At 40.4% G+C, this 16,245-nt stretch overlaps 1 protein-coding gene across 1 annotated transcript; it reads left to right on the top strand.

Moving 5' to 3' along the window:
• Positions 1–2,043: 2,043 nt before the first annotated feature.
• Positions 2,044–2,751, top strand: LOC116505431 (uncharacterized protein K02A2.6-like; the record flags this gene model as incomplete). The annotated part of the gene is made up of 1 exon (XM_032212660.1): positions 2,044–2,751. A coding segment is annotated over one exon (708 nt), but the record flags the coding sequence as incomplete, so codon positions are not given.
• Positions 2,752–16,245: the final 13,494 nt, after the last annotated feature.

The raw sequence follows: 16,245 nt of genomic DNA, 5'->3' as shown, positions 1-16,245 counted from the left end.
CCTCAGCCCCGTGCGTCTGCTCAGCGACAGGATAATTGCTTCAACGTCAAGCAAGCTGGCCTGCCGTTTCCTGATGTCTCCATCAATTCTTCCTCAGAGGGTACGGACAAGATAATTGTCACTCCATTGATCGAAGGTCAACCTTGCAACATGGAAGTAGACTCTGGAGCTTCCAAATCCTTGTTATCTTGGGACAAATTTTCTCTTTTGTGCCCCCATGTTAAACGCTGTCACCTTTCTCCTCCTGACTCTATCTTAAAGGACTATCAGGGGTCTAGCATTTCTATTGTTGGTTCCTATAATGTCAGAGTTTCTTATGGGCAGCATTGTACAACTTTGCCTGTTTTAATTGTGCTTAAGCCCTTGCCATCCATTCTAGGTTTGGATTGGTTCAGCCCACTGGGTCTCTCAATACATGGAATTCATTCCATGACAGACACTTCTGCTGATGTGGCATTAGTTTTGTCAGATTACGCTGACATTTTTGATGGCCAGCTGGGCCGGTACAAGGGTAACCCTATCTCTCTCAACTTGGATCCCCAGGTTGCTCCCATCAGACTGAAGGCCCGCAGGGTGCCTTTTGCTTTAAGGCCCAAGGTTGAAGCCGAGCTCGACAAGCTCGTGGCACAGGGCATACTGGAGCCAGTCGACCATTCACCGTGGGAGACCCCAATTGTCATTCCAGTGAAGCCCGACGGCTCCATTAGGGTCTGTGCCGACTACAAATCCACCATCAACCTCGCCTTGCAAGCAAACCCATATCCAGTCCCTGTTGTACAACATCTGCTCCATTCCCTGGGGCAGGGTTGTATTTTTGCCAAACTGGATATGGCGCAAGCCTACCAGCAGCTTCCTGTGGATGACGATGCGGCGGCTGCCCAAACCATCGTCACCCACCGGGGGGCTTTCCGTTGTCGCCGCCTACAATTTGGCGTATCCGTTGCCCCGGGGATTTTCCAGAGTCTCATGGAGCGGTTGCTCCATGGGCTTCCAGGAGTGGTACCATATTTTGATGACGTCCTGATCGCTGCAAACAGCCGATCAGACCTCATCAAAGTTCTAAGGAAAGTCCTCGACCGTTTCAGGGGCGCGGGACTTAAATTGAAACGCAGCAAGTGTTTCTTTGCTGTTCCCCAAGTGGAATTTCTGGGCTTCACAATTGACGCCCAGGGAATTCACCCTACCCCTTCAAAATTGGCAGCTATCAGGGACGCACCTGCTCCAACTTCCAAGGCGCAGTTACAATCGTTCCTGGGGCTTTTAAATTTTTATGCACCTATCATTCCACACAAGGCATCACTGGCCGAGCCCCTGCATCGGTTGCTGGACCGATCAGCGCCTTGGCAATGGGGCAGTCGCGAAGCACAAGCGTTCGCAGCTGTCAAATCCCTGCTGACGTCAGATGCAGTCTTAGTCCAATACAGTGACAAGATGCCTCTGACTCTAGCATGTGATGCCTCACCCGTGGGTTTGGGAGCCGTTCTGAGCCATGTCCTGCCCAATGGTTCAGAAGCTCCCATAGCTTTTTACTCCCGGACACTGTCATCAGCAGAAAGGAATTACAGCCAAATTGACAAGGAGGCTCTAGCTGCAGTGTCAGGAATTAAAAAATTCCACGATTACTTATACGGGCGGCATTTCACCTTGTTTACAGACCATAAGCCACTCCTTGGGCTTTTGGCAGGTGATAAGCCGACCCCTCCTATTCTATCCCCAAGAATGACACGATGGACGGAATTCTTAGCGGCGTACTCCTACGCCTTACAATACCGTCCAGGCAAGCAGATAGGGCATGCAGATGCCCTGAGTCGCTGCCCACTTCCATTGAAGGAAGTTAAACCAGTTCCTTGCCTTTCAGTTTTGGCAATTGCAGAGCTAGAATTGCCTTTGTCTGCTACAGACATAGCAGCCCACTCTCGGTCTGACCCTACTTTGGCAAAACTTCTTAATTGGGTCCTGAGAGGTTGGCCTTCTGGTACATTACCACCTCAATTCAAACATTTTAAAAACAGACAAGCAGAGCTTTCAATTCATTCCGGCTGCCTGTTGTGGGGCGACCGTGTGGTCATCCCAACGGTCCTGCAACAACAGATTTTGCAACGCCTTCATGAAAGTCATCCTGGGGTCAGTAGAATGAAAGCTCTTGCTCGCAGTTTTGTTTGGTGGCCAGGGTTAGATGCCGACATTGAAGACTGGGTTGCCAAATGTGAGACATGCCAACAGTCCCGGCCTTCTCCTCCTTCCTCTCCCTCCCGGGAATGGGAGATGCCTCGAGGGCCTTGGTCTAGGTTACATATTGATTTCGCTGGTCCATTCCATGGGCAGGTTTTCCTTATAGTTGTGGATGCGTACTCTCGATGGGTGGAAGTATTGCTAATGCACTCCACCACATCTGACAGCACGGTGCGAGCTTTGCGACGGTTGTTCGCAACCCATGGGTTGCCAGACACAGTGGTGTCTGACAACAGCCCGCAATTTACAGCCACAACTTTTCAAACTTTCCTGGCCGAACTAGGGATACGACATGCGCTGGTTGCCCCTTACCACCCGGCAAGCAATGGCCGAGCAGAAAGGGCGGTTAGATCGGCCAAGGAGGCTTTGGGCCGGCTAAACCGTGGTGACTGGCAGGCTAGGGTGGATGCTTACTTACTGGCACAGCATTCCACACCTTGCCCTCTGACACAGAAGAGCCCCGCGGAGATGTTGATGGGCAGGCGCCTGCGGACCACCCTGGATAGATTGCATCCCGTCTATTCAGGAATTCAGTCTGGCAACCTGGGGCCTCCAACCCCATCCCGTTCTTTCCAACTGGGGGATCTAGTTTGGGCTAGAAATTATGGAGGGGACTTGAGATGGGTTCCAGCAGTTATATCACAAATAACAGGACCCGTTTCCTATAGGGTTGACTTATCCGATGGATCCTCATGGCGAAGACACCTGGATCAATTGAGGAAACGGAAGACAGCAGCCGTAGCTTCTCAAGCGGATGTTCAAGGGTTTCAACTGCAAGTTCAACAAAATCTAGCCGGTGTAAATGCTCCTCCCATTCCAAGGGTTCCAGATCCTTATATACATAGCCCAAACCCCTCAGAGGCAGACTACCAGCCTCATGCCCCTCCAGCATCATCTGCCACCATGTCTCATCCACACACTTCACCTTTTAGTTATGCAATTCCTCCACAATTACCACAAGGACATCGTTGCCAGGATCCGCCTGCAATAGAATTAAGGCGGTCTGAGCGAATCCGTCGTTCCCCTGCTTATTTAAAAGACTACGCGTGCTTGCGCACAGCTGGGGGGGAAGAAGTGTTGTGTATTGAAGAAAGTCCTCGCTGTTACGAATGACAGCTCGGAAGCAGCCAGGCGCGTCTTAGCCAATCAGACGCGCCTGTCAGTTGCCGAGCTGTCATCAGCGCGAGCTGTAACACGAGCCAGGTGATTGCAGTATAAAAGGCAAGCCGTTTAAACAGTTAACTGTCTTGTTAGAGCAACAACCTTGTTGATTGCTATATTGCTTCAGCTGTTCCTGCAGCCGCCTAGCCGGCTTCATTTAATACATTGTTGCGAGTTTTGTTACACTACTTCAGCTACTGAATAAAAGGTTACAGAGTTTTAAAGGACCTGCCTGGTTTTTTCAGTTATAATAAATTCCATGTATTTGTTAGTTTCAGTAATGTATTTGAATGAAAATTAATTTGATTGTGTTCAACTGTGGGCTCATTTAGCAAGTACTTATCTGGCTCCTTTGAAATGATGCCAAGGACTTGGTTCCAATTAAAGCAGGAATATTGTGGTATTTCCATAATTAAAGATGGTAAGACATATTTAAGGATTGTGGCACCCTTGGTACTGTCTGAATTTAATTGTTGCAGATATTTCACTATCCAAATAGGTAACATCATCAGTGCAAGATCTGATAAGTTAACCATTATTTAGACATTATTTATTCCAACATCATCAGACAAATCATTAAAACTTGGCCCTAACTGTCATGAAAATTGATGGTGGGAATGTTTCATTGGAAAACATTTAGTGAAAATGAGTAGTCATTCTTAAATAATTAATGTTACTTCAAATGATTATGTAAAGATTGTAATTTACCAAATGTCAATATACCCTTAAAATGTACACTATATTCTTTGTTTGATTGGAATGCGTTTGTAAAATCCAATTGTTTTGATTGAATTGCAAAACACTTTTATTAGGCGCAAATCAGCAATCTAGTATTATCATCAGGTTTAAAATATTATAAACATAAATTTGGGTAAAATACCAGAAATTTAGAATAGAACTGGAATATTTTATACCAGTCTATATTGCTGAATATAACAGTAAAATTTCACCTGTTCGTCTACCATTTTTCATACTTTCATGGATTACTTTGTGGAGCCAAATAGTCTTCTGCCTTCTCATCGTTTCTCCATTTCCTACCCAACCCAACACATTTCTTTTGAGGTCTTACTGCTGATTTATAGCTGAAGTATAACTATAATGTTGCTTTCTTATTTATCAACTACATTCTGGGTTGATCTTATTCCAAGACCCCTCACAGTAGATTTGCTATGTTCCTTGAACATTGAGAGTCTAATTACTGGTCTGCAGAACTGTGAAGGGACAGAACTACGAAGGGGGTATCCCAGTGATCAATTCCTACCAGTTCAGACCAGTTCAGCTGAACCGGTAGGGGTTTGGCAGCTGGGTCTCTGGAACCAGCAGTGACCTAGGTCTGCCACGCCCCCGAATGGGCTCTCTGGGCACCGCTGCCATCTTGTTTTTTGCTTCTATGCATGCTCAAAGCAATTTTATTGCACTGTGCATGCACGCATAGCGTGCATCAAGTGTGTACAGCACACACAGCATGGCCACAAGTAAACCATCAGTAGTGACTGCCAGAAACCACCCCTGGGATATACCTATTATACCTCCACTCTTCTAACCAAAACAGTATTTTATTTTACAGTATAATAATGTTGAAAATAATCAGATTAGGACTGCATTTCCTGAAATAATAAAGAACAAAATGCACAATTAATCTATTCATGTACTGAACTTCTGAAGACACAAACTTACTTTGTGTCTTGCATATGTCTTTAAAATAACTTTCAGCTTCCCAGTTGTGACTATATATATATATATATATATATATATATATATATATATATATATATATATATATATATATATATATATATTGCAGAGAAATCTACACAAGCTAGTGCTTTATTAAAATATACTAACAAATTATTTCCTAGCTCTGTTCTTAAGAGCTCCTAGCTCTGTTCTTAAGAGCTCCAGAGCCAAGCCTAACTATCTGTTTTCAACAAGTAAAATCTATTTGGCCTGGACAGACATAGATACAACATTGACAATAGACCTAGACTCCTGTCCAGTATCTTCCAATATAATTCATTAGGAGGCATATATGTCTGTTCCAGTGCATTCTGCCATATATACAGGAAGTTGCAATGGCATTGAATGAATGGTGCTCCCCAGGGTTCCGTCTGTCCCAGTATCCCTGCAGTTATGTGATTGTGAACTGACTACTTGGCAACCTGTTTGCACTTATGACTACTGGTTGCATTCCATGATCACATGGGTGCCATTTGCAATGTTCCCTCCTGGCTTTCCAAAAAAAAAAAAAAATCCATTGGGAAGCCAGCAGAGAAAGTGATAGGATGCTGGGATAAATCTCTCCCCCCACATGCATGCACCCTCTCTTCTGCCTTTGTGTCATGCCAGCCATTTTCCACCTCATGCACCCTCTCTGACCCATGCAGTACCTCCCGTACACTCGCACACCCTCTTCAACCTACACCATAGATCATCCCCAATGTGTGCATTGCCTTGGATGCACTGTCTGATCTGCACTGCATTTCTTGCACACTCAGGTGTACCCTCTCTACACAGTACTTCTCACATCCTCTCCCTGTACTCCAGCATACACCTTTGCCTTGTCTCCTATTCAGTAGTAGCCACGTTCCTGGGATTTGCTACTTATTGCCAGCTTCCCTACTGACTTTGGTTGTGGGAAACTCACTTAAAGATCATAGGATTCAGTTAAACAATGACAACTGGAACTGCAGGGATTGTCATTCCCATTGCTCTTTAGGACTGCATTGCTTTGTGATGGAAATCCTAGTCCCAATTGCCATTATAAGTCGATGACTCCCAATACAATCAAAACAGCATCCAGGTGAAGAAATGCCATTTTAATATTTAGTAAAATTAGACTTTAAAAAAAAAAAAACCCTCACCACAAAGCTGTTCTTTGTATTCTACTTCTGGAGTCCTTTGTTGTGACAAGCTTTATTTCATACACACTTGAACAATGATTATTACTGCAGTTCATTTCTAAGGCTGGATATCATTTTAAACAGATGCTGTTTAGTGTGGATATGGCTATTAAATCCAGCCATGCATGTAAGTGTTTCTGTTGATCTATTAGCCTCCGATAGCTCAACTGCAGTGATGATGCTTTGACCTTTGTTTCTAATTCTCTCTCTTTCTCCCCCACCCACCATTGCCTGCTGGATGGCAAGCAAGTCCTCTGTCTAATGCCCTGACAGTAATCAGAGATTTTAGAATTCTGCAATTAGCTGTACTTGACCTGTTGTGCTTCACCTTCATTACCACTGCTGTGCTGACAATCCTAATGCTCCTCACAACACATCCGTGTTCATGAAAAGAATATTCTAACATCATTTTACAGAGATCTTTTGTCTTTATTGTTTACATTTATTGTTTTATTGGTTTTGTCTTATTGTTTCCATATTTCTTTAGTGTTGTACCATTCCGGATAGTGTGGAGAGCTGAAGAGATGTTTAGGTACAGGTTTCATGAATGACTCTTTTGTATTTAAAATATCTGCATCTTGAAACAAATGCTTCTAATATGCTTGTTGGTTCTGGAGTAGGGGGTATAATTTCATGAGTTCTGAGGCACATGATTGAGAACAAGACAAACCAGGATATCAACATGCTTAAAACATAAAGATACATCAACATGGACAAATGAAGGGGTGAAAAAAAGGTGGAAATAGATAAAATGAAATATGTGTCTATCATTTATTATGATCTGTGCAGTGATGTATGAACCATTAAGCAGACTAAACACAAGCTTAGGGCACCAGGCCCAAGGGGGCACCACAAAATTTAGAAATAAATACAAAAACAATGGAGATTTGTACAGAATGTACAAAGGAGGGGGGGCACCAAGATTTGTCAATGCTTAGGGCACCAGTGAGCCTTAATCCATCACTGGATCTGTATGAAAACAATGGAAGATGTTTAAATGAATTTTGGCCTCTGGTGAAATCAAAGGAAAACATTAACTCAGCAGTGGTGGCAAACTGCATGTAGAACTGGAAGTGACTATATTGGAATCTGCATCTAAAGATTCCATAATTTAAAAAGAGATAAAAACGGAGAGCCAGTTTGCTCTAGGAGTAAACGCACCATGCTATGAACCAGGAGAACTGTGAGTTCTAGTTCCACCTTAGTTATGAAAGCCAGCTGTGTGATCTTGGACAAGCACTCTTTCCCAGCCCAACTCATCTCACAGGGTTGTGCGTCTTTGTGTGTGTGTGGGTGGGGGGAAATAAGAGGAAGAAGAAGTATGAGATATGTTTTCCATTTGAGTTGTTTATAAAAAAATAATAAAGGTGGGATATAAATAAAATCAAGTGCAAGACCAAACTGGTCCCTAGAATGTGATATATACGCCATGATGGTTCCTGGTTATTTTTTACTGGGAAATGTGATTATGTGAATTAGGGTATTAGTAATAAAATTGAGATACAATGACTTTGTTTAACAAAAGATAGTCCATGGAAGTGGCAATGACTTAGCTTTAGTCTACAATGCTTGGAAAAATGTGATAAGCACCAAGATTGTCTGGTCTGCCATTTAACTGTATGGCAAGTATGACAGAAATCTAAAAGATCCCCATAGCAAAAGTCATCTGCTTTATATGGAACAGCTAATAACTTAGGCTGTAGTCAATGTTTCCAGCATATTTTCGTAGAAGTAGATTCTAGTGTATAGCACAGATTTGTTGCTTATTATTAGAAATTCTGGGATTAATACAGCAATACTTTTAAAGAAATCACAACCTATAAAAAATTTTATTTTAATACAGAAGCTTCGATCAAGATAATGGTGACCATCTCCTCACTGCATATTGGTTTCTGCATATTGTATTTGTTGGTAAAGGAAACTTTTTGTACAAAGACACTGCATTTCCAGAGTCATGAGGAAATCACATATGTTCCATTGTGTTGTACAGAACCTGTGACTCTTCACAGGAAGTTAATGTTCTCATAATGACATTAAGGAGGCATATGCATTATCTGGAACATTAACAGGGCAAATGCTTTATCTAAAGTAGGGGTCTCAAAATGGCAGCCCACAGACTGGATGCATCATGCACAGGTCATGCCCACCCCAGCTCCATGAAAGTGGAAAACATCACAAAACGTCACGTTATGGCAAAGTGACGTGGCGAGTTTGACACCCATGACCTAAAGAAATCTTGAATATTGTTCCCAATATAGTACTCTGAAAAGAGAGCTTTGGAAATTATCCCTCCCTTCTGCATTATATTATTAAGCAACACAAGGTTTATTGATCTTAAAGGAATTAGAAATTATTTTAATATTTTAAGTAAGTGAACATGAGGACATTTAATAACTTGCATTCAAGTTTGATTATAGAAGAGTACATGTAATGATAATATATCTTTTGTTTTGTTTCTTCAAATTATTTCCTCTCTTACAGAGTTGACTCTGAACAGTTTACAACATTAAAACAAAAATTATCAAATACAGCAGTGAATGATCAGCTGAAGAATCAAATCAACCTAGATGAAATAATAAGCATATTATTCCTGCTAATGGTTTAACTCTCATGACTGGGAACATATCTATGTCTTAAGAATCTTCTGAAAGTCTTTAGCAGGTTTAGGGCCAAATCTAATTTCAGAAAGAACAGTTTTCCATAGGGCAGAATCATTAAATGAAAAGGTTCCTTTCCTGCATGCTCAAGGTTGACTCAGCCTTCCATTCTGAGGTCAGTAAAATGAGGATCAGGACTGCTGGGGAAATATGCTGACTCTGTAAACTGCTTAGAGGAGTGCTGTGTGAAGCAGTATATAAGTCTAAGTGCTACTGCTATCCCACAAGCTGCCCCCTCCCCCAAATTGGCAGAACTTATAGCAGGCTTCTATTTAAGGACAAGAGGAAACAACTGAGGAGAGACAATCCTGCAAATAAATTGGCCATATAACATAAAGAGTTATATAGTGAAAACTAGCTCCTTGATTCCTATACCCTTAAGTATCTATAAATGAGCCAGTATGGAGACCAAGGTCTATGAACATCATCTAGCTTTCAGAAAATACAATGAAAATTCCTTAATTTCAAATTACATGCACATATTCAACCAAGTTTTGGAAACTGTGAGCACCTTAGACCAAGCCAAATGCAAAAACATTAGAGAATTCCTGGAAGTCTGACACTCAGACAAATCCGCCATCCACAGGCACATAGAGATAAACAACATCTACATACCATTCAAAATAGACAATCAAAAAACCAAAAAAAGAAACAAAACGACCAAAACACCTCCTCTCCAGCTATCAACACCCAGGTGGGCAGAGATTAACACCAAGAATGTTAACACACAATCAAGAAGCAAACAATACCCATTTAAGGAACTACAAAATAAATTAACAGCAAACAATAATCCAATCAAGAAATCACCCAAACCATCCCACCTACACTGTCAGGGCAAACCACTGGAACATACAATAAGAGAAAAACCCACTCCCTACTACCACTGATGATGTCGCCTAGTTTGGTAATGAAACGTGCAAAAAAACAACGAAGCTCAGAGTGCACCAAGGACCCAAAATTCAACCCCAACTACAAATATTTTTTTTTTCAAAAACGTTTAGAACCTCTTCTGTAGGTGTGCTGCTTTGTGGGAGTGGCTTGCCAGCCCTGGTACAAATAGATGAATAAATGAGAAAACAAAAGGGAAAAGCAGATTGCTTTGATTAATGATAGTGAATTTATTATTATTACAATTGGTATCTGCAGCTGGACTCAACTCTGTGGGTATTTTCTAATGTAGAGCAGGCTAGCTAACTCCTCTTGGGATAATTTTAACTGGGCAATCTTATCTGGTCCCAAAGGATGCTTGCATCTTATTTATCTCCAGTTGGTAGGCTGCATTTGGGGAACTTGAGGTAAATCTTTTGATCCATTGTTTGACTCTTGACTCTCTAGGCTGGAATACTGCAATGTGCTCTACATGGGGCTGCCCTTGAAGAGCATCCGGCGACTTCAGCTAGTCCAGAATGCGGCCGCGCGAGTGATTGTGGGTGCACCTCGGTTCGCCCACATAACACCTATCCTCCGCGAGCTGCGCTGGCTACCTGTTGATCTCCGGATGCGCTTCAAGGTGCTTCTTACCACCCATAAAGCCCTTCATGGTAGTGGATCTGCGTACTTGAGAGACCGCCTCCTGCCAATTACCTCCCTGCGACCTATTAGATCGCATAGATTAGGCCTCCTCCAAGTTCCATCTGCCAGTCAGTGTCGACTGGCAACCACACGGAGGAGAGCCTTTTCAGTAGTAGCTCCGACCCTTTGGAACGATCTCCCCGTGGAGATTCATACCCTCACCACCGTCCAGACTTTCCACACAGCCCTCAAGTCCTGGCTATCCCGTCAGGCCTGGGGATAAAGATCGTAATCTGTCCCCACCCGAATGATGAATGAATGTTGTGTACTAATTTTACTCATGTATTGTTTCATGTTTACTGTTTTGTACCCCCTTCCCTATATTTTGTAAGCCGCCCTGAGTCCCCTCAGGGAAAAGGGCGGCCTATAAATAATAATAAAACTCAAACTCAAAACTCTTATTCATGATCAGGTGTGTGTGTGTGTGTGTGTGTGTGTGTGTGTGTGTGTGTGTGTGTATTTTCTAAGAGTTCAAAACCTCAAGCACCCAACTTATTTAAAATCGGGTCACTATAAATGATCTCAAGATTTTCAGCAGGATCTTTCTTCCGTCCCATCCCCCGGAATGTGGTCTATTTCAGTTAAGTTCTATCTGTTACAGTGTCAATTTTATATTTTTCCTCAACCTGAAGCATAAGGAAAGTACGGAAAATCCAAGGAAACACCATGATAACTCACATTGCTAGCCACAAACCAACAGCCTGCTAGTAGCCCTTATATGAGCATTCATGGAGTTAGTGTGACCTGCTTCACTTTGGGGTAAGTACAATGCTGCTCCCTAAATAAATGGGAAAAGGAGAATAAATATTGAATATAGCAAGTAAGAATAACAAACACATATTTGAATCCTTTGGGTGGCTTTTCTCCCATTTTTTTAACATCTTGATTTTTACAGAAATGTTATCAGCAAAACTATTTATCACGAGATTGTTTAAGCTGGTCTGTGCTTACGTGATTTAATCTGAGATGTAATTTAATAGTGACATCTTTTTAGTCAATTCTAAGTGGCTTAGCCTCTAATAAATATAATTAGAATAATATTAGCTGCAACAGATGAGAAAAGCCAATACATGGTATTCAAAAGCAGAAGAATGCATGCCAGTTATTTCCTGTATTCCAAGAAGTAAAACATATGATTATTTAATTAGGTTTTATCCAACAGTAAACCCTGTTTTTCTGTATATTGCAGAAATCAATATTCTGATTTCCACAGAAGTAATTGTGTATGAATAAAGTATGATACTTTGATAAAACCAATCAAAGCTTATTGAAATTTAAAAATAACAATGTATATGACTGGAACAATATATCCTTTGTATTAATGTGCATTTAGTGATACTTATTTGCTCAATTTTTAAAATCTATGTTAATAGAATAAACTGCCACTGCATTCCTTTCTAGTTCAAAGTTCAATAATGTTGGTTGGGTTAATGATTGTTTTTTTTTAAAAAATATACATGTTTACATGTGGATAGTTGGAAAAAGAAAGAAGTATAACAATAGCAATAGCACTTACTTATATACCACTTTACAGTCCTTTTTAAGCAGTTTACAGAGTGGGCATATTGCCTCCAACAATCTGAGTCCTCATTTTACCCACCTCGGAAGGATGGAAGGCTGAGTCAACCTTGAGCCTGGTGAGATTTGAACTGCTTAATTGTAGGCAGCCGGCAGGCAGCAGATGTAGCCTGCAGTGCTGCACTCTAACCACTGTGTGACCGTGTTATGATTCAGAAGCAGATCTAAATAACAAAATAAGTTTAATTGCTAGAATCAGTTAGCTGGAATCTATTGGAAAAAAGAAGCAAAATTGTCAGCTCTAAACTGGAGTTACTTTTATTATCTGCCTGGAGAATTATTTTTCTTGCGAACAGGTCATCTCTTATTTCTCACTTTCTGAAATCTCTAAGGAGCAGATGGGCATAAATTACTAAATTTAAAACAGGCCTGAAAAGATAACACATTATAATATGAAATGGTTTCACGAAAATAAGGCAAGTAGTACAAAAGAGCCGTATGCATTTAATAAATAAATGAATAAATGTTGTAGAAAAATAAACTACAAATCACAAATCACTATAATAAATCAATGTTGCATCAACATAAACAGAAAATCACAAGGAAATGTGAAGAAGTGTGCACCACGGATTTCAGTTTCAAGCACTATGAATATTAAAATAATTCTTTTTCTGTCCTCAAATTTTTACAGAAAATCTGTCTTTTCATCCATCCCCGCACCATCCATATAAACATAATTCCATTACATCTTTGTGGAACCCTAGGGAAAATGGTGTGAAAAACTCTGCTCTAGGTACTACAGACATAGTTACAGGTAGTCCTCGACTTACGACCACAATTGATCCTCAAATTTCTGTGCTTAAGCAAGACATTTATTAAGTGAGTTTTACTCCATTTTATTATCTCTCTTGCCACAGTTAAGTGAATCGCTGCAGTTGATAAGTTAGTAATCCAGCTGTTAAGTGAATCTGGCTTCCCCATTGACTTTGCTTGTCAGAAGGTCGCAAAAGGAGATCACATGACCTTGGGACACAGCAACGGTCATCAATGTGAACCAGTTGCCAAAGCAATCTGAATTTGGATCCCATGATCAGCGGCTGCTCCAAAGGTGGTAACTCTGAAAAATGCTCATAAGTCACATTTTTCAGCACTGTTGTAACTTTGAATGGTCACAAAATGAACTGTGCTAAGTTGAAGATTACTTGTATATGTGTGTTGTTGTTTTTTTAACTCTGAGTATTCATTCCTTGGAATGGCAATGGAAATTAGCTCTCTGCATATAGCATTCTGGTAGTCATCCTGGAAAAGAATATGCTAGACTAGAGATTTGAATTAATGGGATTCTCTTGGAGCTGAGGTTTTTTTTTTAAAAAAAACAAAAAAAAAACTTAGCTTCTGTTTTTGCAGCTTTTGATGCTGATGCATGTTCATTGCTTATCATAATTAAATAAGGCAGGCAGATTTCTACCTGTTAAGGCATGTCTGTCAAATGCGTACTTAGCACGGTGTTGCTAATAAAATTCTGCTATGGACGAATAACACAATGATTAATGTCTTTTAAGTGCATATTTGCACTTTTGAAGGAAAAGACACATTTTCTCTTTGAGAACCAACACGGATAACATTTCAATTTATTTATTTATTTTGCAGAGGTATGCATTTTGTGGTGAACAGGCATGCTAATAAACGACAAGTACTACCAAAAGTACTGTAGCATTAAATTAAAATATATATCATGACCCCCTCATTCAGGATGCATTATGCTTTAATATGTTATAAATGCAAATGCAGAACCTTGCCATTATCTCAAAGATAGCTGTGCAAAAATCCAGAACACAGGGGTAGATTAAAAGAATCCTGTGTATTCTAAAAATGCAGTATTTGGTAATTCAAGCACTTTAAAAGCTTATAAATCCTTTAAAAAATATCTTCGAATGAATCCACTGAAGCATTTATCTCTCAATTGAACATTCCCCCCCCCCACCTCTTATCTTGGGAAACATTCACCAAATATTGATTGGATGACAGAAATAGAGACAGAACGGCAAACCAGTAGAGGGAGGAACAGTTCTATTGCATGGCAATCATTCTTCAAAAAAAGAAGAATAAGATATTTTGGAATAAGATTTTCTGGAAAACAACTTTCCATGTTATGCTGTAGCTATGGGAAAGGATGGAAAACCAGGATGTTTATTTATTAAATGGCTAAATTAAATGAGCTACTGGTTATAATAGTGATGACAGAAATGCACCATTTGCTTTTCTACTTAGCTGTAGACTTTACTAAATGTTTTAGATGAGTTACTATTGGCCAGGTTAACTTTAAGTTGGGTGGTTGTGAGGATAAAAAGGGAGCTCGTGCAGAAATCCAGAAATAAGTTATGCCACATTATAATAAGTTCAGATCTGGAGGGTTTTACAAAATGCCATTTGTTTGTACTTGTATTTATATTCATTGAAGTAGGCACGACATCATGTACTTTTGATTATCAGCTTTTGAATACAAGCGGATTACCGATTCCATTTCAGATGCACACAGTCATTTTTTAACATACATAAGCCACTTGTTCTATGCATAATTAACTGGCATAAACTCTGTGAGTAATATGAGACTTATTTCCTATTCAGAACATATCATCAGATTACACATAATTCCATCGTAATGTTCTTCTAAATCTATTGCCCATTCTATCCCGCTGCAATATTTGTGAAGTTTTCTAATATTCCTTATATCTGCTTGAATGACAGGAGTGGTTGAGGTTAGATGCTCTCTTATCTCTGTGTGCCAACTGTGCATAAATATAGATGCCCTAGCCAAATAGGGAGCATCATCTTAAATGCTCTAAACTATGCTCTAAACTATTCTATTGTTGTTTTTGTTTTACGAATGAAGGCAAATGTACATGTCAACAGGATAATATTGCAGGATCCATTATGAGCTATGGTGGCACAGGAGTTAGAAACAAAATACATCAGCCAGGGTTGTTTGAATCAATGGCTATAAGTCATGATCATGATATTCATGATAATATGTCAGGCAAAAGGTGATGCGGCTACACGAAATGTTTCCCGGAGAAAAACAGCACAAAAGAAAGAACACACACCATCCCCCAGCGCTGCTGCTCTGTTCCCAAAGTGAACAGGATGCAGTTTATCTTTGATCATGTTCAGTTTTCAGAACTGATATTAATGTTTTTCCTTTGTAGATCATCCATGACTTTTCTGCCTTGATCTACTGGCTGGCTAGTCAACACTATTTTGTCCCTATTTTCTCTCTCTTTTCCTCTCTTTTCTTGTTTTCCCTTTGAACAAACAAGGTGACATTGGGAAATACAAAAGCAGTGTTTGCTTCTCAGCACTTCAGGCTGCTGTTCCCACAAGGAGGTCTTTAGTTTGAATGGACTAAATTAACTGAGTGCTATGTTTTATTTGATTCTTTTTTCCCCATGGGACAAAGAAAGATAATGATTACATGATGCAATACTAAATCCGATGGCATGAAAGATTATTTATATTATTTACTGTCAGGCTCTATAAAACACAATTTTCTTGTGAATTTTACCAATGTCACAAGAAACTATGAAATAAATATAAACAATAAATTCTGTCCAAATACTGCAAGGAATAAAAGTTACTCAACCAACTGAGCTCAATTTTAAGTGAGGGAGGGTGGGGAGAGAGAGAGAGAGAGAGAGAGAGAGAGAGAGAGGGAGGGAGGGAGGGAGGGAGGGAGAGAGAGAGAGAGAGAGAGAGAGAGAGAGATAGAAGTAAGCTGATAATTGAACATATAGGCATGTATACGTTTTTAAATATGTATCAAAATACAATAACAATAACAATCAGTTCAGTGTAGTGGTTAAAGCATCAGGCTAGAAACAAGAGACTGAGAATTCTAGCCCTGCTTAGATATTAAGACAGATGGGTGACCTCGAGCCAGTCACTCTCTCTCAACCCAAGGAAGAGAGCAATGGCAAACTACTTCTGAAAAACCTTCCAAGAAAGCTGCAGAGATTTGTCTAAGCACTCTCCAAGAATAAGCCACGATTGAACAGAAAGAAAGAAAAAAAGACCCCAGATCTTACTGAAAGTCAAGATTAGTATGAGACTATTTGGCGGTTGACTAAATACCCCCCCCCCCCACAAAAAAAAGAAAAGTCACTAAAATAAAGCTTTAATATTTGGCCACATCTCACAAAACAGTGGTT

The sequence above is a fragment of the Thamnophis elegans genome, chromosome 3, assembly GCF_009769535.1.
Source record: "Thamnophis elegans isolate rThaEle1 chromosome 3, rThaEle1.pri, whole genome shotgun sequence".
Lineage (NCBI taxonomy): Eukaryota > Metazoa > Chordata > Lepidosauria > Squamata > Colubridae > Thamnophis > Thamnophis elegans.
The sequence above is the reverse complement of the archived record's forward strand: the minus strand, read 5'-3'. Positions and strand labels throughout refer to the sequence as shown.